Genomic DNA, 23,553 nt, shown 5'->3' with positions numbered 1-23,553 from the left:
CCACCGCTGCCGCCACCGCCGCCTTCCCCAGCAGCGGCTGCCGGATGACAGCGCCGTCACTGGTTGGATTGGAGCTGGCGGCTCAGACGGGACACCCGGGGTAGGGAGTGGGGGAGGGAGGGTGCAGGAAAGAGGGAGGTCAGCGCTGGGCGGGCACTCGGGGAGCCCAGCGCTGCCCCCTCCAGCAGCAGGAGCAGCACAGCAGCGTCCACAGCCGCCGCCGCCGCCGCAGCGGCCCCAGCAGCGCGAGCGCGAGCCTCGCAGCGCGGCGCGGCAGAGAGCAGAGGGGCGGCGGCGCCGGCCCCAACCGAGCCGAGCCGAGCCGAGCGCGCAGCCGGGCCGCCGCCGCCGCCGCCGCCTCGCAGATGCCATCACAGCAACAAAGAGCTTGCTGAGCTGAGAGCCGCGGCGAGAGCTCGCCTGGAAGCCACGGCGCCGGCTCCCGGAGCTGGGCGGCAGCAGGAGGAAACGCTCCGGGGGAGGGGAGGGGGCAGAAGATGGCCAAGAAGAGAAAGCCCCCCAGCATCAAGGGTGAGTTCTGCTCCATTCTCGCCTCGCCCCATCCCACCTCCCACCGCGGTCCGCTCCTCTGGCTGGCCTGTTTACACTCAGGCTCGGCCAAGTGAAAAGCTGCCTGCTGGGGAAGAGTTTTCCTTCTCCGGGAGGTGGGGAGACCTCAACACTGCTGCACCTCCCTTTGCCTCCGGGGAGGCTCCGATAGGAGTTTGTCTCCTTTTTGTTACCCGGGGAAACCTGAAGACTCTCTCACCCCACCGCTTTCCTACTCCACAAGCTTGGGTATCTGTTGCACCTTACTCCCTCAGGGCAGTGGGGAGAGAGGCGACTCTCGGCTCCCAGGGTCTTAACCTTTTCGGAATCAGGCCGTGTGTGTGTGTATAGAAAGAGTTAGTTTTTCATGGTCTCTGCTATTCCTTCCTTCCAACCTCCCTCCTCCCTCCGTCCTTTCATCCCAGGGTGACAAGTTCTGCATCCATTTTCCCAATCTCCATTCTCAGGAGGAGAGAGGAGCTGTCTGGCCCTTCTTTTCCCCGATGGTCAAGGGGACTCGCTACGGGCCGGGTCCCCGCAGCCTATTTCCCCCTTCCCGACCTGTCGAGGTGGGCAGTGACTCATGCTGAGCAGGGCCCCTGTTGCTCCTTTGGAACCAGGGCTTCTAAAGTTGGAAAGTTCCGGGGGGGGGTGCGGGAGAGGGGCTGGCAGGGAGAACGAGGACGAGCTTGCTGCTGGGGTGACTTAAGGCATCGCAGCGTTGTCGGGAGCTGGACTCGGGAGGGAGCCTCCTGGGCGGCATCTGGCGGGGGGCGGGGGGGTGCGGCCGTCCCCAGGACGCGCATAGCGCAGCGCGGCGCGCGGGGAGCAGGTGCAGCGGCCGCCGGCGGTCGCAGCGCGGACTCGCAGAGGTCGACGCTCGCCGGCTTCCTAGCGCTCCGGCTCTGCCGCTGGGGAGCCAGCAGTGGCCGAGAGGCTGTTTGCAGCACTGCAGAGAGGTGGAAGCCAGCTCGACACCATGCGCGGTGAGGAAGGCTGTGCCGGGGAGCTGGATCTGAGCTTGGTGGGGAGGAGGAATGAGCGGCGTTTGAAGTTGGATTTCGACCCAATGGGCCTCCTGGCCCGAGAGGCGGAGATTTATTGCTCCTTGGAGTTATATAAAATAGGACCACACTCTGAGATGCGAGGGGGTGTACTATTGAAAATATCGTCTTGGTTTACAGAGCGCGCCAGGCTTTGGCTGGCTTCTTGCTTTTTTCCCGAAGTCTTGCTTGTGGGAGCTTAGCTCCACTCTAGAGGTCACTAGGGGGACACAACTTTATCTCGGTGCTTCAGCTTGCTTTTTAATTGCCCCGGAGTACTCAGATCACTTATTGGAAAGGGTTTCAAACCATGATCCTCAATCTTTTGGAAGATGTTACTACGAAACACCCGGGATTTTCTGCTAGAAACTATAATATATGTATAATAATTTTATTACAGTGTATTTCCTTACAAATAATACATCTCCTGTAAAATAGAAGAGGCCTTAAACCTGATTTTTCCTCTCCCAATGAATTAGTACATGTTTATAGTGGTCGACGACTAAAGAAAGAATGAGAGAGTATATTCATCTACCAACAGTTTCCTTATCATAATATCAGAGAATTAGTGTGAATCCAGATTGACAGGGTGCATTAGCTGCACTTTTGGTTCGCTCCTTTTTTATGGAACCATATGGCACCATGAATGAAACAGGAGGATAGGTTTTCAGCACTGCTGATGTGGCTGTCCATTGGCAGAAATACATTACGTACCCACCCCGAACCTTGCAGATGGTCCGTGAAGAGTGGAAAAAATTTTCCAGTTTTCCAGTACATGCTACCTGGGGACAATCTTACCCTGAGATTAATCTTGGTAGAAGTGCAAAAAGATACAAACGAGACCAAATTAATGAGACGTGAACTAGTATAACAGTTTGATGAAACATATCTCATTCCTAACCACACTCCCCCCCCCCAAAAAAAAACACTAAGAAGTTTTTGATTTGTAAGCCAAGACAGGATTGTGTGTATTTTCTTAAATTTAACTGGACAGTGAAATAATTGAAGAACAGCAATTAATAGAGTTTTGTCATTTAAGTGTTCAGAGTTCTTCTGGAGGAGTTAATAACCAAGCTTTCCTAGGAAATGGGGTCTCGAGAAATTTTATTGTAGTTCTTTAAAAATAAAGTTTTCTCATACTACATGTTTTACTTAAAAGTAATGTTATTTGGCTCTTATTGACTTATGTTTTTTTTCTCTCTCGACTAATGTTGAGTTTCTTTCTTTTTTTAACCAGATTACTTAATATTTCTTAGACGGAAAGATACCTTTAAAAAAATCCTTGGAGTTTCCCTTTAGCAAAGCACAATTAACTGTGATATTTTATAGATAACAAAAGCAAGCCCAGGAAGTTGGAATCCATTAACTTGTCTCAATTTTGCCTTTTAAGAGGAGAGCTCTACAAAAGCATCCAACTGCAGCCTTGCTGAACTGCTCTCAGACGTCTGCTTCTAAGCTACAACCGACTAATCTGGGACTGCCTGGTAGAAAACAAAATTGCTAAATGTTCGGGGGTTTTTTGTTTGTTTTGTTTTTCTTTGGTGGGCTGGGGTGAACTTTGCTCTATAATAAACTATAGGTTTAGCAACATTCCAGGCTGTGTCGGTTATCCTTTTAGGAGAGCTGTTTCTCTGCTTAGCTACATTGCATGCTGGGAGAGATCATTTGTTAGACCCCGTGACAGGCAAGTTGCTCATTGGCTTCTGAAATCCTAACAATAGATCCTACATATCTAGAACAGCTAGAAGTTGGCCAAAGGGAAATGCAGTTTCTTAACATTGACAGAAGAATAAGATGAGTTGGCAGTATTTCTCAAGGGATACTAGCTTTCATTTGTGACACTTCATTAAAGGACAGCTTTTCAAAAAGGCAAATAGAATATTTATCAATCCAATATTTATAATGTTTTAATGAAAAGAAATGCTGTAGTCCATTATCAATAAATGTCATAGAATCACAAGTTAGTTACATTGGTTATAGTGCTATTAACACCCCCCCCCGCCCCCCGCCCCCGACTTCCAGTATTAGTCCAACAAGGATTTCTCACTCAGTTACTTAAGTTTAAAGGTTAAGTTATGCTTGGATTCATCTATTCATGCATGCATTCAGCAATATTTATTTGCCACTGAATATGTACTAGGTTCTGTGCAAAACATTAGGGATGTAGTGATGAACATGATAGACAATGAAGGGTACATTGAAAGAGGGGGCTGGAAAGGCCAGGTAAACAAATACATAAATAAGAAAATTTCACAGTGATTAATGTCATGAATAAAATAAAACAGGATGATATGCTAGAAAGTGTGAGGTTACTTTAGGTTGTCTGAAGAGATGACATTTTAGTTGGGAACCAAATGATGAAGAGTAATTTGCATGCCAAGAACTGGAACATAGCACTGCAGGCCTTAAGGCAGGAATGAGCTTGCAGCTTGGCACGTTCAAATACAGAAGGATGGCCAGTTAGGCTGGAGTGTAGTGGGTGAGGTAGAGACGGGTAGGGAGAGGCCGGGTTTTTTTTTGACCCTAAACAGGCGTGTAGATTTTATTTTAAGTTCAGTGAGAAGCCAATTGGATACTCATTAGATGTTTAGGGTTACATTCCTATCCTTGAGGATGATTTCAGGGAGAGCAGCTTTCCTACATCAACTCCCTAGGCCAAGTAAAGCTACCTAATGGACTTCATTTTTCTAAAAGGTCTAGTTCTATTGAAGCATTCCTTCATATTATTCACCAAAATACCTGCAATATTTTGGGCTGGGATGTTGATAGCATTTCTAGGAATCTCTGCTTAAGAAAACAATTCTAAAGAGAATGAGGACTAATTCAACATTTTAGTAAAGATTATTAGGGTGGCCATCCTCCCCATTCCCCCTGCCAGCAAGCCTCCCAAAGCAAGCAAATCTTAGGAAAAACATATTGTAATGATAGAAGGGAGGGGTATAAAGAGTCTGGAACATTACTGTGCAGTAGGCGGAATGTGGAAGGCAGCATGAGGGGCTCCTAGGTAACGGAAAGGGGTCCATGAAAGAGGAGTGATGCTGGGAGAGGGGATGTGAGAAAGCCTTTAAGACAACATCAGCCAATTCATGATTTTGCCAAGAGAAGCGGAAGCCTGATGTGAGAGTGTTCTAAGAGAAACACTCTAATTCAAACACAAAGGAAGTTCAAATCAGGATACCTTTATGCTTTTGACTGACTTTTACTTGTGAAGCATTTATAACAATAAAAGCACACAGGCTTTTAGAAGATCTCTTTGATTTTACTTATTCATTATTAGGTTGTTCTTATGGATTATAAACCTCACAGATGAAAACACATGAAAAAATTAATGATAAAAACTGCCATTTGTTGGAGGTAGCTGCTTGACATCTAGTTAGCAGGCAAATTACACTCTTGAGTTTCTATCTTGCTGTGGAGATGTTGGCAGGGGGCGAAACGGGGTCTGTGGGATGATTTTCTGCCCCCTAAGCATTTGTGCCTAGAAGGTGCTATGATATTTAGGGGAGATGTAAATAATAATTTTAAAGCCCTCCACTGCCTCTCCCACCTCCAAACTGTCTACTTCTTTGCCAGCGATTAATAATAAAAAATATATTAAGAATTTTTGTAGCTTCAGGACTTTGTGTAGTCCCCTCCCCCTCTTTCTTTGTACTCCAAGGGACTCTGTTGAGGCTAGCAAGAATGGTAGTACTTCAGGGATTATGTGACTAAAAATGGATCTGGTCCTTAGTGATACTGTAACACAATGTGTTTATGACATCAGAGTTTTTTCATAGCACTGAGAGTCATAGTATGTTAGAAGGAAGGCTCAATGTTTATAGAGTTTGTGGAGCAATGCTATAGGAAGAGGTGAGTGATGCTGCGAAATATGAATAGTCTATAAGGAATTTGGTCAAGTTTATTATTTGTAAATATATATTATATATAAGTCAAGATATGTCTATATATATATAGACATATATGTAGAGAGAGACACGTATACAGACATATCTTGATATATATTTAAACTAGAGCTCAGCTCCCAATTTATATTCAGATTTCACTATACATGTGAGTGTGATCATATCTGCATTTTACCTATAAGGGAACTGAGACACAAAGACATTAGGTACTTTCTTGAGGTCTAAGAATAAATTATGTACTGTGGATAAAGGCATAACCAAGCCCCATGACTGTCTCCCCTTTGCCTACATTCAGCATTTTAATATCTGTTCACTTTCCTCAAGGTCTATCAAGTCTAACGTGGAAAGGTAGATAAACTTTTTTTTCCTGCTGAATCAAGAGGATGATATACTTTCCTCAGAAGTGTCACAACTTCATTGTTTGTGATCCACTTTTAAAATTAGAAATACATTGCTAACAAAAAGCAGGCTAGCTGCTCACAGATGCTAAGGTGATATTGTACAGAGGTTTTAGGGCTCTCTAGAGACGGGGAGGCAAGACAAGGTGAACAAATGTTCTCATTTTTTGGAGTGGTGTAAGTGGGAAAAGATGGCATCTGGGTCACCTCTGAGGTAGATTCAAATTATTTTGCCGTTCACACGGTAAGCCATTTGACTGCTGTGGTAGCCTGCCTTTAAGATGGCTTCAATGTTCTTTGCCTACTGGTGTTCACACCCTTACGTACTCCATTCCCACACTGAATTGGGGCTGACCTGTGTGACCTGTAGAGTATGGTGGAAGGCTATGTTGTACGTAAAGGCATTGTGGCTTCTGCCTTGCTCTTGTGTATCTGGTGCTCTCTTATATTGCTTACTTTTGGGAAAACACTCAAGCATTCCTGTGGAGAGGCCCATGTGGGAAGGAACTGAGGCCTCCCGCTAAGAGCCAGCTCCAGCTTGCCAGCCTTGTGTGTGATCTACCTTAGAAACAGACGCTCTAGCCCAGCTAAGCCTTCAGGTTGCTGAAGACCTTGACAAGGGCAGTTGGAATAGGTTAAAGAGAGAATGGGAGGAGGAGAATTAGAGACAGCAGAGTCAACGCTTTTGAGGGTTTTTTTTCCAAAGGGAGCAAAGCGATGGTGCTGTGTCTGCGAGCAGGCGTAGTCATTGAAAAAAAAATGTTTTTAAAATGGGAAAAATAATGGCAGTTTTTGTTCCTTGTTTTTTGTCACCATTTGCTTCGTGAGGTGGTCTTTAACCTCTCTTTCACTATTTTAGATTTTGGCTGCTTTCTAGAACAGTTTCCTGGGGAGGTTAGGAGGAATTAGTGTTGCAGTGATTTTATGTCACTTAGTTATAAGGTTGTTTCTTTTTTGTCTTTATTTTATTTCTCTAAATATATTCTCTTTAATGGATTTCCTGACAAAATATTTAATAAAATATACCACAATAGGAGAAAGTTCCCACGAGAGGACATTTTGCCAGTCATCATGTTGCTGACTATAGCAGTCCATTCTGTCAGCTAGAAAGCTCGGAAGGGAAAGAAAAGTTTAAAATATTTTGTGTAGGGGCTGGCCTAGTGGTTCTTGACCAGAGGCAATTTTGCAGCGTCTGAAGACATTTTTGATTGTCATTACTGGGGTGATGCTATTGGTTTCTAGAGGGTGCTGCTTAACATTCTATAATGTCCAGGATGGCCCACACAACAAAGAATTATCTGGTTGAATTGTCAGTAGTGCCGAGGTTGAGAAATTCCAGGCTAGCCCCATCATTTTTTTATTCTTCCAGAGGGAAGCTAGGAAGCTACTTCTGAAAAAGGAACCCAAAAGAGGCTGCTTTACCTATCCCATTGTTCTACGTTTAGACGAGGCACAGCTTTTTAACAAATAATTAGGGTTCAAAGTAAAGACAGTTCCTTTGTTTGCCTTTGCTTTCTCTCCCCACTCCCTTCTCCTCTTCTGTTGGTTCCCGTCATATGTTACTGTGTTTATAAACTTGGGTTGTTTCCCATGAGGGCAACATGACATTAGAGGGACATTAAAGTCATGGTAAAAAATCCCTAGTTCAATTGGAGAACCACAATGTCACTTTGCTGATTCCTATTCTGCATCTGTCTGACAATTTTGTGAAAGAAAAGATCAAGAATAGGATGATTTGTTATGTTCTAGCTCTTTAATGAGAAAGGATGGGTGGCCTCCCAGCCATCTTTTCTGTGGCTTCTCTTGGCCATTAGGACTTCAGAGGAGAGCTGCACTCTTAATAGCTCTACTGTCAAGGTATGTGTTACCTGACAAGGAAGACTCCGAACAAAGTCAGGGATGGTCCTAAGTACTTGTTGAGTGACAATCTTCCTGTAGGGTGAAAAATTTTAAATCCAGTTTTATAAAAAGCAATTCAAAATTTATGTATTTATAAAACTTGAAGGACATGTTCTTTATGTACATTTTGTAGTTCACTGGATTGTGTTTCACTGTCCAAATCCAGAGACAAAAATAAGATTTTTAAATTGACATTAAAATTTTATAAAAAGTGTATTATCACTCTAGGTTTGCCTTACAAAAAAATTCAAAAGTCATTTTCAAATTAGCCTATGATTATATACATTTTGTAAGTATTAGTTTAAAAATATCAAGTTATAAAATGAGAAAAAACTACAAAAGCTACTTAATAGACATTCATACTTCACAAATTCTGGTATTAACAGTATCTTTCACTTTGAGTTAAGCTCTTTTTTTCTTTTTAGCCACTGTTCTCATCCTCTTATTCACACTTATTTTGTTTGGCTGCACAAAAATGTCATCACATTCTTTTCCCATGGCAGTGACGTTGATTCTGCTGATTTAACACCTTTACTGTAGTGAAAGAATATCTGTGACTAAACAAGAACCATTATGTTGTTTAAAAGAATCTTTGGTCATAAATAGATGTGTCCAGGGATATCTTAGCTATGTGAGGTAGGACAGACTTGAAGTTATAAAGAATAGCATTGGAATCCATCCCTTCCCTTATCCTTGTTAACCATTAAGAAAGTCTTACATTAAAAGGTATACTTTGTAAAACTTTATGGTAATTCTGCATTGAATAATTATCACACTTCTCACACATAAACTTTATTTAGTAATCTATAGAAACAACACAAAGACAAAAAGACATAGGCTTCACATGCCTAATTCTAAGGTCAAGACTGGTTATGTTTTAACCTCTGTAAATTCTCACTGCCTGATTCTGAATCAATGCCTTAAGTATGATGAAGAATAAGCAAATTAATAGATTATATATAAGTTTATATGGGTCAAGAGAGGCATGTAACCTATTTAAACTATTTGGTAAACAAACCATTCTCAAGTTTTTGGCAGCATTACATGGTAGAAAAGTATATTAATTAGAAATAACGTACTAAAACAAGCCTTTGAGGAATTTTAATGGTAATATTTTTAGCTCATTGCTTATATTGTATTAAAGGACTAGAATGTCTTTTGAATATTTAGAACATTCATGAATCTAGACTTCCTTTCATTCAGTTGGTCCTATTTAGTGTGGTTTTATGCTGCATCTTGTATTTCTGAAAACTGGGTTTTTGTCTGTATTGAGGCTAAAGAACCTTGAGAACTGCCACTGGCAAACCCGCGGCTCAGAAATCATCAAGAAGACCATTGGGGTGGGAAGGAGGTTAGATTGTGTCCTTGAGTAACTTTAGGGGGGGCGCTCTTAATGAGGGATTTCCTGAATAAACACGTAGTCTTTTCATTCCTTTAGATATGCTAAAATTTTTCTTGTAATCAAGAAAAAGCTATCTTGAGATAGCTCTTTATCTAGGTCGTTATGTTGGCCACGTAGAAGTGCTTTTGCTGATTTGTATTTGGCTGTCGTAATGCTGACTGGCATTGAGAAACTTGACATCATATTAAGTTCAAGGATGTTATTTCTCATGCTGATCGCTATTTTATGACGTATCTGCATTATGAGTACCTGATGAAGATGTTTCTCTGAAGTGTCACTAGCTAACAGTAGACAAAGTAAGTCATGAAACTCATTGAGTTTCCCAATGTTAGGTAGCTAATGAGTTTCCCAATGTTAGGTAGTCATGAAACTCATTGAGTTTCCCAATGTTAGGTAGACAGTTAGGAAGCTCAAAATTGGAATGAGCCCACTTCTTTCATAAGACTATGGGATCATAAATTATGCATCTGTGGATTAATTTTGTTTTTCATATCCTTATTCTTCTTTCCTCTCATTGTCTCTCTTTATACACTTTGTTTTGTTGAATTGTATGTAGTTTTATAAACTACTTTAAATCTTCTTAGAAACAAGATGAATTGTAAACAAATTAATATTGGCTAAGACTAAATTTATAGAAATTAAATAATCTACTCAAAGTTATAAACTAGTAATTTGCAGAGCGTGCATTTAAATCTAGATGTAGCCCCAATCATTCTATTTTTTTTTTTAACGTACAATAGAACATTGAAACAAAGGATCCTATTTTCCTAACCCAACTTCTCATTTGCAGGTTACCACTAGTTTTTGTTCATATGTAATTTTCCATAGTTGAGATTTTATTTAACGTCACCTTTATCCACCTGTTGCACAAGCGGAGAATCTGGAGTTATCCTTGACTCTCTTTTACAGGCCTCTGCTCAACCCTGAATAAGTCGGTCATTACTATTGATCCTAATCTTAACCGCCACTGCCACAGATATAATTCAGCACTCATCATGTCTAGTATGGATTAGAACCACCTATACACTAAAGGGTCTCTTTGCATTAGGCCTAAATCACCTCTAATTTATTTTTCACACTGTTGCAAATATGATACTCCCGACAGGCAAATCTGATCATTTCACAATCCTAAAATAAAGTAATGGCTCTCCATTAACTCTACCCAGGATAAAAATCAAAATTCCATAGCAAGGTATACCAGACTTTCTAGGATCTGACCCATGGTTACCCTTCCTGCTTTATCTCTCACCCCTTCTCACATCCATCCTAAACTTAATGACCCTACCATTCCAATACTGGGGACCACACACATTCTTTTATGCTCCTCTGCCTTTGTGATGCCGTGTGTGTGTGTGTGTGTGTGTGTGTGTGTGTGTGTGTGTGTGTTTGTAATGCTGAAAATTCCTTTTTATCCTTCAAACCTCAGCACAAATGTCCCTACTTTCTTTTTCAAACTTTCATCACCATCTTCCCCTCTGACACTCCCTACGAGCACAGTTAAGTTCTTCCTCTTTGATGCTCCCGTTACATCTTCCACATACATCTATTAGTGCCCCTATATTGATTTAAAATGTTGAGTTTACTTGTCCATCTCGTTTCTCAGTCCTCCTGTGGGTCTTTAGTCCTACCACTACCCTGAAGCAAAAGGAGTGAAAAGCCTGACAGGAAATCAGTCAGTGGCTTAACATCCCAGGGTCAAAGTATCACTGTAGTTTACTCCGCCTCCCATTGTTCTGGTGAATTATAGTTCAGCTTTAGGACAGCCAGTCTATGCTTCATGCCTGAGAGAACAGTGCCCTATGCCCAAGCCAGTCTGCTAGAAACTTTCTGTTTTTTCCTAGGACTGCTTCCAATTTTTCTGCATCCTGGATTAATTTTCCTGGATCAAACCTGGCTCTGTGTAGGTTGTCATGTGTCTGGAGTTGGACCTGAGTTTAATGGGATTGAGGCAAGGGGGGTTTGCCATGTCCCTATTTGTTGTCCTCTCCTGTAGGTCTCTTCATAGATACCTACCACTAGGCTATGAGTGCCTTGAGGGTCCTGATTGTGTGATATTTATCCTTTAATCCAAAATGTCTAGTATAAATGAATATATTATTGAATGAATCAAGCATATATATTTCTCTATATTTTTATTCATTTTCTATAATTTTAATGTTTGATAATATTTAATTGCATTGCTTTAATTTAACTAGCATAACTGACTGAATTTTCTGGGTTTTCTTTGCAAATATAATGGTGTAATGAGCATTTGTGTGTGTATGTTTACTGTGTTGAACTACCTCTTTAGGTTAAAGAGCCTCAGTAGCATCTGAGTCTAAAAGTTAAGTGTGGCCCATGAAAGAGGAAGTAAATTTGTTATTAGTATATCCAGGGACTTGTACTGATTGGATATTAGAAGATTTGAGGTTAGCTCTAACTCATAATAGTACTGTCTTGTAATAACATTATAAATTCTCAGAAAGTTAGCTATAAAGTTAAATCTTGGGTCAGATATGTAATAATTGCTCGAGTTCTAAGAAAAAAAGTACTGAAGTGATACTAACTTATCTTCCTTTAACTGGAAATCCTAAGGTCTATATTTCAAGTATTCATTTTTCTGTTCTATTCTTTCTTTATTGATGGTACATTTTCACATGAATATGAAATTAGGCTGTAAACATCTTGAAAGTAGAGACTACTAAATCTTTCTCTTGGTGCCTAGCACTTAGTAAGTGTTCAATAATAATTTGTCGAGTGAATATATGGGTGAAATTTAAGATGCAGTTCTTCTAAAATTATGCACATGAGTGGAAGAGTATACTGGTGCGCCCCCCTGAACTGAAACCCATAAACCCATAGATATAGCTTAGAGCAGGTATTGCTTCTTCCTGTAGTAGGAAGAGTTCCCAGACCATATCTTAGTAATCTATAATATGAATATATTTCTGGATAATCAGGAATTGACTATTACTGTTTGTCTTACTTCAAAATTTCAAGTAGGGAAAGGCTCAACTCATTGAATGTCTTTTATTATAGAAAAAAGTTGGTTCCATGATCCACAGGGAATAAGTAACTTATGGGTCAGAGCCTTTGAGATGCTTTTGAAATATTGACATCTGGTATGCTTGGACAGGAAAATTCTGATTGAAAAATGTAGACAATGGGATGGGTGGTGAGTAAAGTTTGAAAGGCTGCCTTTAGGCAGTGTCTTTTCCAGAGGATACATCACTCTCACCTAGAAATAGTCTTTAGTTAGTTCCTAATAAATGACTTTTCTACATTCAGAATCTTTAAATCTCACTACTCTAGAATTGCATACCAGGAAAGATATTTTCTCTTTCCTCCCTCCCTTCCTCCCTTCCTCCCTCCCTCCCTTCCTCCCTTTGTTATAAGTATTTTCTTATTTTGGGTTAGTCTTGTTTAACAAAAAGTAATTTTATTAAAGATGATTTTATTAAAAACTGCTGATATTTAATATCAAATATAATTGTAAGGATTGGCAAATGAATTTATATATTTGTGTTCACTTTATATGTTTCACTGAAATTTGGGGCAAAATATTATACCTTGAAAAACCAACTTGTTAGGTTATTATTAAAACTGTGAGTTTAATAATCTTTTTTACTAAAGTGATCTAAAAGAAAAAGGTACCATAGTCCCTCTACCTGTTTCTGTTGCATTACAACTTTCTTCCAAGGTATAAAACCTTTATAATTGTTAACTCAGTAATCTTCAAGAGGTAGGGAAGGTTTGCAGATGTAATTTTTCTCATTTCTAAAGATGAGGAAGCATAGAGTCTTTGTTGCTTACTGTCAATTTACATATCACTTGATCATTTCATTATAATTTTTTGGCTGTGCTGAGCAGCTTGCGGGATCTCAGTTCCCTCACCAGGGATTGAACCCGGACCAGGGCAGTGAAAGTGCCGGATCCTAACCACTAGACCACCAGGGAACTCCCATTTCATTACAATTTTGAATGTCATTTTACATTTGACATATGGACACTTTTAAAAGATTGACCTATTAATGAAATACTATTAAGACTGAAATTCAGCTTTTCTAACCTTTAGTCCTATTATTTTTCTACCCTGGGCAGTCAGGTATTATGCTACAAGATGAGAAAAATTCTATCTTTTAACATTTCTTTTCATTTGGAGACACTAATGACATTTGGATACACTAATGACATTTGGATATGGCTTAGAAGACCCTAATGCTGTATTTAAACATGTTCTTTTTTTCCCCTTTTGGAACTTTATTTTATTTCAATTTCTCAAAAGCTGATATATTTCCATCTATGATGTCAGTTTTTCTTACCTTTCATATTGATTGTGAAATTTGTGCGACTGGGGTTCAGTTAAAAAAAAATAACGTAACTTGAAATAGTCATCCTTATAAAAGTCTAAAATGCTGAGATATTGAATAGTTTCCAACCAATTTCTGATTAGCAAGCTGTGATATGTAGTTAGAAGTCATTAGAGTTAAAACTATGAGTTAAAGCTCTATGTTATATATGTTAAAAGTGGAAGAGACTTTAGAAATGGTTTAGCTTAATTCCTTTTGCAGATGAGTAAACTTAGGCTCAGGGAGGTTAAATTACTTTTCCACAGTTACACAGCCAGAAATTGGGCAAGCTTGGATTGAAATTCGGATCTGGCTTTTAGTCCGATGTTGCTTTTCACCACATGCTCTGAAATTGGCTCTATTGTCTATGGATAGCATGGCAGATGGAGCAACAGAGGTCTTCCATTTATGACCTGGAATTAGAGTATTGTTTTTTTTTTTTTTTTAATAGTTTTTTTGTTTTGTTTTTTTAATTTAATTTTTATTTTTATTTATTTATTTATTTATTGCTGTGTTGGGTCTTCGTTTCTGTGCGAGGGCCCTCTCCAGTTGCGGCAAGCGGGCGCCACTCTTCATCGCGGTGCGCGGGCCTCTCACTGTCGCGGCCTCTCTTGTTGCGGAGCACAGGCTCCAGACGCGCAGGCTCAGCAGTTGTGGCTCACGGACCTAGTTGCTCCGCGGCATGTGGGATCCTCCCAGACCAGGGCTCGAACCCGTGTCCCCTGCATTGGCAGGCAGACTCCCAACCACTGCGCCACCAGGGAAGCCCTAGAGTATTGTTTTGAGTGTGAGTGGTGTATGTGTGTGCGCACATGCGCAGTTCCTTCAAACTTAGTGTTAATAGGAGAAAGTGCTTTAATTTTTCTTACTTATGCCTTGAGTCTCAACTTGAAACTGTGTCTGACAGTCCTCCTTGTCAGTACTTACGTGTTCTTATACCTCCTTGGGGTTTCACTTGTTATAGCATTTATCAAACTGTATTTTAATTGCACGTATATCTGTCTTTCTTCCCCACTAGACAGTAAATATCAATGCCTTGTTCACAGGTGTACCTTTGATGGCGATTAGCACAATGCCTTGCTCGCACTTAGTGCTCCACAATTATTTGTTGAGGAAGTAAATGAATAAATATTTTTAAAAAAGGAAACATTATGGAGTAGGTATAGGGATTGGATATCCTACTGTAGAAAGTACAACCTCATATCTCAATTCAGTTTCCTATCATGCCTGGTCACATGTTCGCAAAATGCATATTCTTAACATTTTAAACAATATCTTCCCAGAGCCTACCCCTTTCTTTTTTTCTGGACTTTGAGGCCAGAAATATGTGTTCAAATCCCAGCTCTGTGACCTTGGGCAGGTTACTTAACCTTTTTGAACTTCACTTTCCTTATCTGAAAAACAGAGACAATATCTTACCTTATAAGTAAGTACCTTACAGGACTATTGTGAGGATTAAATAACATAACAAACGGCAAAGTATATACCATCATGTTTGTATAGTAGTTATTGAATAAATGCTCATTTCATTCCCTTTTCCCTTTTCCTTCTTCACTCTCTCCTTCCTTCCTTCCTCTCTCCCTCCTTCCCTCCCTCCCTTCCTTCTTTCTCCTACTTTCCCTTTTCTGGAAATAAGAACTACAGAAAGTTAGAAGCATAGTCAAAGCTTTTTCTTACAGCAAAGGTGCTCTACCCAGTAAATCACCCTCAGCCTCAAGCTTGCCTACAGGTCAGCCTCTGTTTTCTCACACTTCTTTTTCTCTGCTGCATTTGTATCTACAGCTGACCAGGTTTACCTTCTGTTTCCCACGTTGGCGTGCCTGAAATCAATTATTCTGCCATATTGGTCAACATGCATTTGGTAGCAAGGTAGCAGAAAAGAGAGTGGGTACGGACAGGGAAATCTGGGAGTGCCCGAGACAGTAAAAACACCAAGAGTTTGTGCAGATTGCAGATGGTTGTTCCAGGAGCAGTCTTTGGAATGACATTCAGGGCTCGTTTAAATAGAAGGGGAAGGTCACAGCTGTTTGTTTTTTCTTGCTCCTGACTGTTAAGGATGCTGCTTCATTATCTTCCCATCAGGCTATTTTGCAAAATATTTCTAACCAAGATTAGAATTAATATTTAAACAGGCCTAGTCTGAAAAAGAAGAGCTGAGCCACGTAACTGAATGAAGGAAAATGATAAAAATAAGTTAAATTATTATCAAAACAATATCTGAAGGAAAGAGTTCTCCTGACACAGGCAATCTTGTGTAGGCACAGAAAGTGAGCTATCAGGAGCAATCAGTGGTTGAATAGCTACTGGTGAGGTTCAGATTAGATAATGGATCAGCTGGCCCAGAGTTAAGAGGGTCTTCAAGAGTGTCTGGTTCAGAGTGAGACTGTATGTTATTTCTAATCCCACTAACTAGCTGAGTGACCTTGAGCCCTAGGTTGCAAAATGCTGTCTGTAAAACAGTTATCTCCTTGTAAATTGTTGCTATTGATGTTCTTTCTTTGGTTTAAGGCCAAACTTTTGTTTAGGAGGGTGGTGGGAGAATTTAGGAGCCCTGCTTAATCAGCTCACTTGGATTCCTCTAATGCTGAGTTTCTCAGTGTAGCCACTTTTGACATTTGGGGCTGGATAATTCTTTGTTATGGAGGCTGCCCTGGGCACTGTAGGATGTTTAGCAGCATCCTGAACCCTACCCACTAAAGGATAGTAGGATCTTCTCCAGTTGTGATAGACAAAAATGTCTCCTAACATAGCCAGATGTCTTCTGGAGGTACTTCCTCCCCCTTTTTGAGAACCACTGCTCTGATGAAAGAGAGGTGAAAAGGAGATGGTTGTCTATATACCTCTAGACTTTCCCATGAAAGTCCATGGAATTACCATGAGAGTTAAAAAAAATAAATAAAATTGATTCCAAACTGAGTTTTCGACCATTTTGTTGAATGTCTGCCAGCACTGTGCTAGGCTCTGTGGGTACATAGGTAAGTAAGACTTGGTCTCTATCTTCGTGGAGCTTGCTTTCTACTAAAGGGAGGAAGTAATGCCTTACCAGTTCATTTCCATACAAAAGTGTTAACTGCAGTGATACATCTCAACTCAATAAAAGGTGCAATGGGACTGTACCTTCCCATCCCCACTGCCCCCCCCCCCCGCCCCCCCAGGGGAAAGTTGTCAGTTAAGGCTTCATTGAGAAAGTAGTAACCATATGAGACTATATTTCAAGTCATCCAACGAAATCAATCTCACTGACATCTAAACTATAAAATTTTGATACTGTATTTTCTGCCTATTGTTTCTTTTTATTTTATATGTACATCATTTTTAAGATATGATTAATGTTTCTCTAATGCAGTGTTTCCTGGAGTTTTATCCTTGGACCAGCGTCATCAGCATCACCTAGGAATTTGCTAGAAATGCAAATTCTTAGGCTCTGCCTCAGACCTACTGAATCAGAAATTCTGGAGATAGGGCTCAGCGATCTGTTTTTACAAGTTTCCCACCCCTCATTAAAATCATGCTGAAGTTTGAGAACCACCACTTTAATAATTCACTGATTATTATTATTGTTATTATTTTTTTGGCTGCGCCATGCGGCTTGTGGAATCTTAGTTCCCCGACCAGGGATTGAACCTAGGGCCCGGTAGTGAAAGTGCCAAGTCCTAAACACTGGCCCGCCAGGGAATTCCCCTTTGATTATTTCTTAAACGTGTCTTATAAAATAACTTTTATAAATATATATAAGATAATATTTTAAACAAGCAGGATATAATCTACATACTTATATGAATTAAGCATGTACTCAGTACCTTTATACATGATGTCATTTAATCCCAATAACAGCCCTAAGAGGGAGCTTAGTATATAGTTCTCAGACCTGGGGTAGTTTCCAAATACCTGTGAAGCTTAAATGCATTTGTTCAGGTCTTGTCTCAGACCTACTGAATCAGAAATTACTGTACAGGGTTTCTAATATGTACTGTGATTGAGAATCACTGAAGTATTTGTATATTTTACATACATGACTGGGGGTTCTGACATAGGAAGAGGCTGAACAAATATTTCATTATTTGCTCAGCAAATATGTATTGACATTGAATGATTTCTGAGACTGTCTGACTTCAAGGACTGTGCTCCTAATCATTCAGGTAAATTCTATTTATGGGATCTATCAGAAAAAAAATGCTTTTTTAAAGACAGAGAAAGCTAGTATTTGCAAGGTGATTTACAGTTCCTTTACTAAGCATACAACTTTGCTATGTTATTATCATTGCTGTTCTACAAATTAGGAAACCAAGGCTGAGTAAGATTAAGCGAATTGCCAAAAATTACTCAGCCAGCAAGACCTAGGGCCAAGAGTGTGGATCTAGGTTTTTCGACTCTGAACGTTAGCTTTTCTCATGATTACTTAACTGTATATTTATGAATAGAATTAGAGTATGGAAGCTAGTTATGTGACATTGCAGGATTACTTACCTTACTGATAATTAAATTTACTTAGAAATTGTAAAAAAAACAAAGCTAACATAGTATCTGTGGTTGGATTTCATTTTCCTAAAGCTTAAAGAAAGTGTCAATGAATTATCCATCTTCTAAATATGAGGACTCTAGCTTTTCTAATTAATAATATACTGATAGTGTCCTAATTCATTCCTAATTCAGAATACGTTTACCAATTTTACTATGATACGGGTTTTATATTCTAGTGTAATCTGGTACCTGGACTAGTTTGCTAGCGTGGCAACTGAAGCAGATAGATATATTTACACCAGGAAGAATGCCATTAGGATAGTATGCTGCTCTTGCTGTCATAACCCTTTTAATTACCTTTGCTTATGCCCTTTCCACCTAGGCTGGACCACAGGTGAAGCTCAATAAAAGAACAGTTTCATTCTAAAGGAACAGAGCCATTAGGGTGAGGGCCTTCGGCTCTTTATTTTGGATTTCTCCTTTGGGGTAGTTGGATGGCAATACAGAAAGACAAAAAAATTCTCATTAAAAGAGCTTTATTCAAAAGTCATCTTACATCTGTAACAACATATGGAATGGAAGATGTCCTGTTGTCTTAAAATCTGAGACCTCAAAGCTTAGGACATTAGGTGACAATTACTTCTACACTTCAAAGAGAGGTGCTAGACACAGCCCCACAGGAATTACTGAAAGTTGGTCAAATCACCAGTACTGTCCTCTGCCTCTGGTCTATTTAGGGAAGGTGAGATTCGATTAAGATTCTTTGAAAGGAATTCATAGGGGTAGAAAACAATGTGGCATTTCTTTGTCTTCTTTTACAGGGGAGGAAGAGAGATGCTTCCCTCACCCTTAACTCAATTGTTGGGGAGCCCACAAGTACTGCTTATAAAAGTTAGAGTTGTCTATGAAATGGTGAATTGGCGTCTTAGCCACGGGCCAGTTGCTTTTGCAAAATGTCAGAATCTAGCAGGCTTTTCCCATGCCTCTCCGGAAGCAGAGTGTGAGCATTTTCTTGAGAGAACCTGATGTGTGGACCCCCATAATTTGGAGCAAAGTGTGATAAGAACCCATCCCCTCTGCTCCTCTGGGGAAGACAAAAAAGAAGCTAAGTGGAGCTGCCCTTGACAGCAGGGCAAGGAGGAAGGGGTCAGCAGTTTGTTAAGCTGCACTTCCATTGTAATTCCTGGGAACCACGTGGACCCTATGAAAAAGGGCTGCCTACTAGAGCCTGAGAGCCAGTAATGATGATTACACCTGGTTAGTTGAAGCGTTTACTGTCTATTGCAGGAAAACACGTAGGTCACAGGACCTTGCTGAAGGGCTCCCCCAGATTCACAGATATGTCTTGTGAGGTCCAATATTTGGAAGCCCGCCATGCAGAGTACATTTCATAGTCAAATGAGAATTATAAAGAAGACTTCCGATTTTTGATCCCTGCCGTTTCCCAGGATCCAGAAATTTCCTGTGATCCAGAAATGCGAAGGGCAAATATGGGGGTGGGGAGGGAAGAAAGGAGCATGAAAGAACAAAGCAGAGCCCTCCTCCATATCTTGCTACTGCTTCTCCTCTTCCCACACACCAGGAGTCATTCCTGAACTGGCGGGAGGGGAAAAGCTCTAAATCGAATGTAAGATTTATGCTTTGATTTAGACGAGACTGAACGTTTTAATACCTGATGGCAAAACTGTTTTGAGAAGAAATCTGAAAGAGATGCTGTCAATGATAGAGGAGGGGAGACCTGACAGAATGTTTAATGAAGTGATAGGAGAAAAATGAAGCTCTTTCCTGATTGTTACTGAGTCCAGTTCAAGCAATAATGAATAATAAAGGTTCCAGTTTCTTTAACAGATAAATTGTGAGGAAAAGAAAAAGATGGAAGCAGATTCTGCTTTTTGAATTATAAACGATTTAGAATACTGTACAGGAATGCTTTTTTATATAAATGAAGCTAAATTAGATCATTTTTATGATACCTTCAAACTTTAAAAATCTCTACCTTTTGGGAGGGGGTTGTGTGCCTTTTTAGTAAGCTGTGGCCAAGAATAATTTGTCAGCTCTCAATATGCTTTTGTACATAACTGGGGCTCAAATATTATTTTTGGAATACTGTCTAAATTTCCCACACCACCATATCCATATATGTCATTTTTATGAGTTTATGATAGGAGAGCTTTCATTATAATTCTGAAATTACATTCTTCACTGTTGACAGTGCAGCTTTTAAATCGTTGGTCCTAATAGTAGTATTAACTAGCTGGCATTTTTATTATTTTATGCCAGTAGATCAAGCCTTTTGAATGTAGGCCAGTTCAGTTAGCTAGCTCCATCATTTCTTTAAAGCCAAGATACAATGTGGAACAATTTTAACAGGTAGACTCCATGATCAGTTTTTAGACAATGAGGTTTAGTTTTTTATAAAGCTTGATTATATATTGTAACATAAGTGCTAGATCTTCCACCATTTCTATTTATTTATAAAAATTTTTATTTTATATTGGAGTATAGTTGATTTACAATGTTGTGTTAGTTTCAGGTGTACAGCAAAGTGATTTCTCCTGCCATTTAAAAAAAGCCTGTGTCTACTAAGGCTAATGGTCCTTGACTCTCTTTAGGTAATGAAAGAATTATATCACTGGAGTCATTATGTGTTGAATTTGGCTGTTTTCATCAGCCTTCAGGGGCTGGCCTGTATGGGTTTTTTTAAGATTTTTTTAAAAAATTTACTTATTTATTTTTGGCTGCGTTGGGTCTTCGTTTCTGTGCGAGGGCTTTCTCTCGTTGCGGCGAGCCGGGGCCACTCTTCATCGCGGTGCGCGGGCCTCTCACTGTCGCGGCCTCTCTTGTTGCGGAGCACAGGCTCCAGACGCGCAGACTCAGCAGTTGTGGCTCACGGGTCCAGTTGCTCTGCGGCATGTGGGATTCTCCCAGACCAGGGCTCGAACCCGTGTCCCCTGCATTGGCAGGCAGACTCTCAACCACTGCGCCACCGGGGAAGCCCTCTACTATTTTTTTAATTTAAGTATAGTTGATTTGCATTGTTTCAGGTGTACAGCAAAGTGATTCAGTTATATATATACATATATAATTATATTACATATGTATACATATTCATTTTCAGATTCTTTTACATTATAGTTCAACCAATAAAGACAGACATGCAAAAATATACATGCTATACTCATCCCTTACAGGGTGAAATATTAAAACATATTGTACAGGGGGCTTCCCTGGTGGTGCAGTGGTTAAGAATCCGCCTGCCAACGCAGGGTACACGGGTTCGAGCCCTGGTCTGGGAAGATCCCACATGCTGCGGAGCAACTGGGCCCGTGCGCCGCAACTACTGAGCCTGCGCGTCTGGAGCCTGTGCTCCGCAACAAGAGAAGCCACCGCAATGAGAAACCCGGGCACTGCAACAAAGAGTAGCCCCCGCTCACCGCAATTACAGAAAGCCCGCTAGCAGCAACGAAGACCCAAAGCAGCCAAAAATAAATAAATAAATAAAACATATTGTACAAAAGCTTGAGCTGAGATCTTAAAAGCTAGCCTTTTGTGTAATCTCCCTGAATTCCTCCCTTTTTCCCCCCTCTTGGTTGGCAGATTGAGATAGGTTGATTACTCTTTTTTTTTTTTAGTGTAGGTAATTGAATTTTGGCTTTTCAAAATTTTCTTTCTTTGTTAAAGGAAAGTCTATAGAGTCAATTCAGATTTTTTTCTCATATATTCTGCCTTCTCCAAACCCTACCTACTGAGAAAGCTATTTTCATCTTGTCATTTCAAAAGTATTTCTAGGTCTTAACCCACTATTTATGACTCTTGACAAGAAGTGTAATTAGTAGGAAACACATCTCTTAAATGTGTTGGGTCAATGAAAAAAGGGTATCTATTTAGAATTCATGATGAAGAGGAATATATTAGTGTAGGGAAGTGAGTGAAGGAGATTCTTTTAAAAGTTTTGTTTAGGGACCTAGAATTTATTCTTATCCTGTAGCCTCTGACTTAAATTTTTGTATTCTGGCCAAATCCAGCTGATTATTCGAGGCATTTTCCTTTATTCTGATTTGCCTTCAGTAGTCATCTAAATGTTTAGCGCTTTCCTGATTACAACCAGCTCTTTTTCCTGGTAAATTAATGGTCATAATTCAGAGTCCGTTTCATTTCCTGACTGAAACCCCTGCCTTCAGGAAATTTAACTGGGTGTTTTAATTCTTTCGTTTATAATGAACATTTGAAGCCCAAAGATCCCAGTTTTTAATCAATACTACTATTATCGATTAGAATATTTATAATAATATGTACCATTTTAATTCATATGATAGATTTTGTATGCTAATATTTTTATATTTTAAGTGCTGAAATTTGGCAACATAGATGATTTTTTTTTTCTTGGAAACCTAAAGTACTGTACAAAAACATGTGTGGCACAATATACCTACATTATTGGTTAGGTAGAAGAATGAGGCATTTGGTAAATTATTTGTGTTAATTGAAGATTATTACATATACTTTGTAAATTAATAACTGATTTAGCAAAGATTATAATACAATAAGATGCCTACAACTCTAAAACTATGCAAAACAATCAAGGCTTTCTAACAGTGAGTCAGAATAATTACTATGAACATTTGCTATCATTGGGCCATAGATATAGAGAAGTGCTAATTAAGCAGAGCCCTACTTGTGTTGGATTCCAGAGAGCCACCTGAGTACTGCTCATTTTTTTGACTTATGATCCTATTATGTATGGAATTTAAAAAGAGGTAAAGAGAATGGTAGAGGAAACTCATGGTATGCTAGATTTTTTTCTTTGCCATTTGAGTAATTTATTAGATTGAGTAAAATTGTTTTAATTAATTGTTTAAACTCATTTAGCTTTATAACCTTTAAGAAATCATAGAAAATGAATAGATAAATATATACAAATTATCTATCACTAGGAATTTTTATAATTCTCCTCACTTAAAATGCACTTAGGGAAAATGTATTTAGGTACTCTTTAAAGAGTATAAAAATATGTATTTAAAGGCTATTGAAAACTAGTTTTTAACAGATCATCCTTGTAGAGAATGTCTTTGGAGCTTTATGATCATGAGTTTTTAATGTTAGATTTAATGCATATTGAAGACAAAACAAAAGCAAAAAATTAAGAAACTATGAACTATTTTGAAGCTAATATGATCTATGATCAAAGATTGAGACTTAAGACTTAAAATACTAGAAGTGACTACATAGGCTAATACCCTGAGTAAACAATAGCTAGCACTTATTGTACACTTAGTATGTGTCAGACACATTTTAAAATGTTTTATAGTTATTGAATTCAATTACTTAATAAATATTTATTGTATACCTAGTCAGTGACAGGTATTAGTTTAGGCTCTATGGGATATATAACTGGACAATAAACAGAAAAAACCTCTGCCCTCAGGCTATTTATATTCTAGTGGGAGAAGACCCATGATAATCAAAATTAATGAGTAAAACATAGTGTGTTTTATGGTGGTAAGTTTTATGATGAAAAATAAAGGAGTAAAGGAAGGAAGGGTGTGTGAGTGAATGTGGGGTTCTTTAATT

At 39.5% G+C, this 23,553-nt stretch overlaps 1 protein-coding gene across 2 annotated transcripts in view; it reads left to right on the top strand.

The window, feature by feature from the left end:
* Positions 1-308: 308 nt before the first annotated feature.
* SLC44A5 (solute carrier family 44 member 5) overlaps positions 309-23,553 on the top strand; it is a 357,535-nt gene continuing 334,290 nt past the window's right edge. For both annotated transcript variants that reach the window (XM_057534098.1, XM_057534090.1), the window contains exon 1: positions 309-531. In XM_057534098.1, the coding sequence (XP_057390081.1) occupies positions 498-531 (34 nt within the window). In that variant the 5' untranslated portion in view covers positions 309-497. The remainder of the gene's footprint in view (positions 532-23,553) is intronic.

This window comes from Balaenoptera acutorostrata, chromosome 1 (genome assembly GCF_949987535.1).
Source record: "Balaenoptera acutorostrata chromosome 1, mBalAcu1.1, whole genome shotgun sequence".
NCBI classification, from domain to species: domain Eukaryota; kingdom Metazoa; phylum Chordata; class Mammalia; order Artiodactyla; family Balaenopteridae; genus Balaenoptera; species Balaenoptera acutorostrata.
This window is presented reverse-complemented; position numbering and strand designations above follow the sequence as displayed.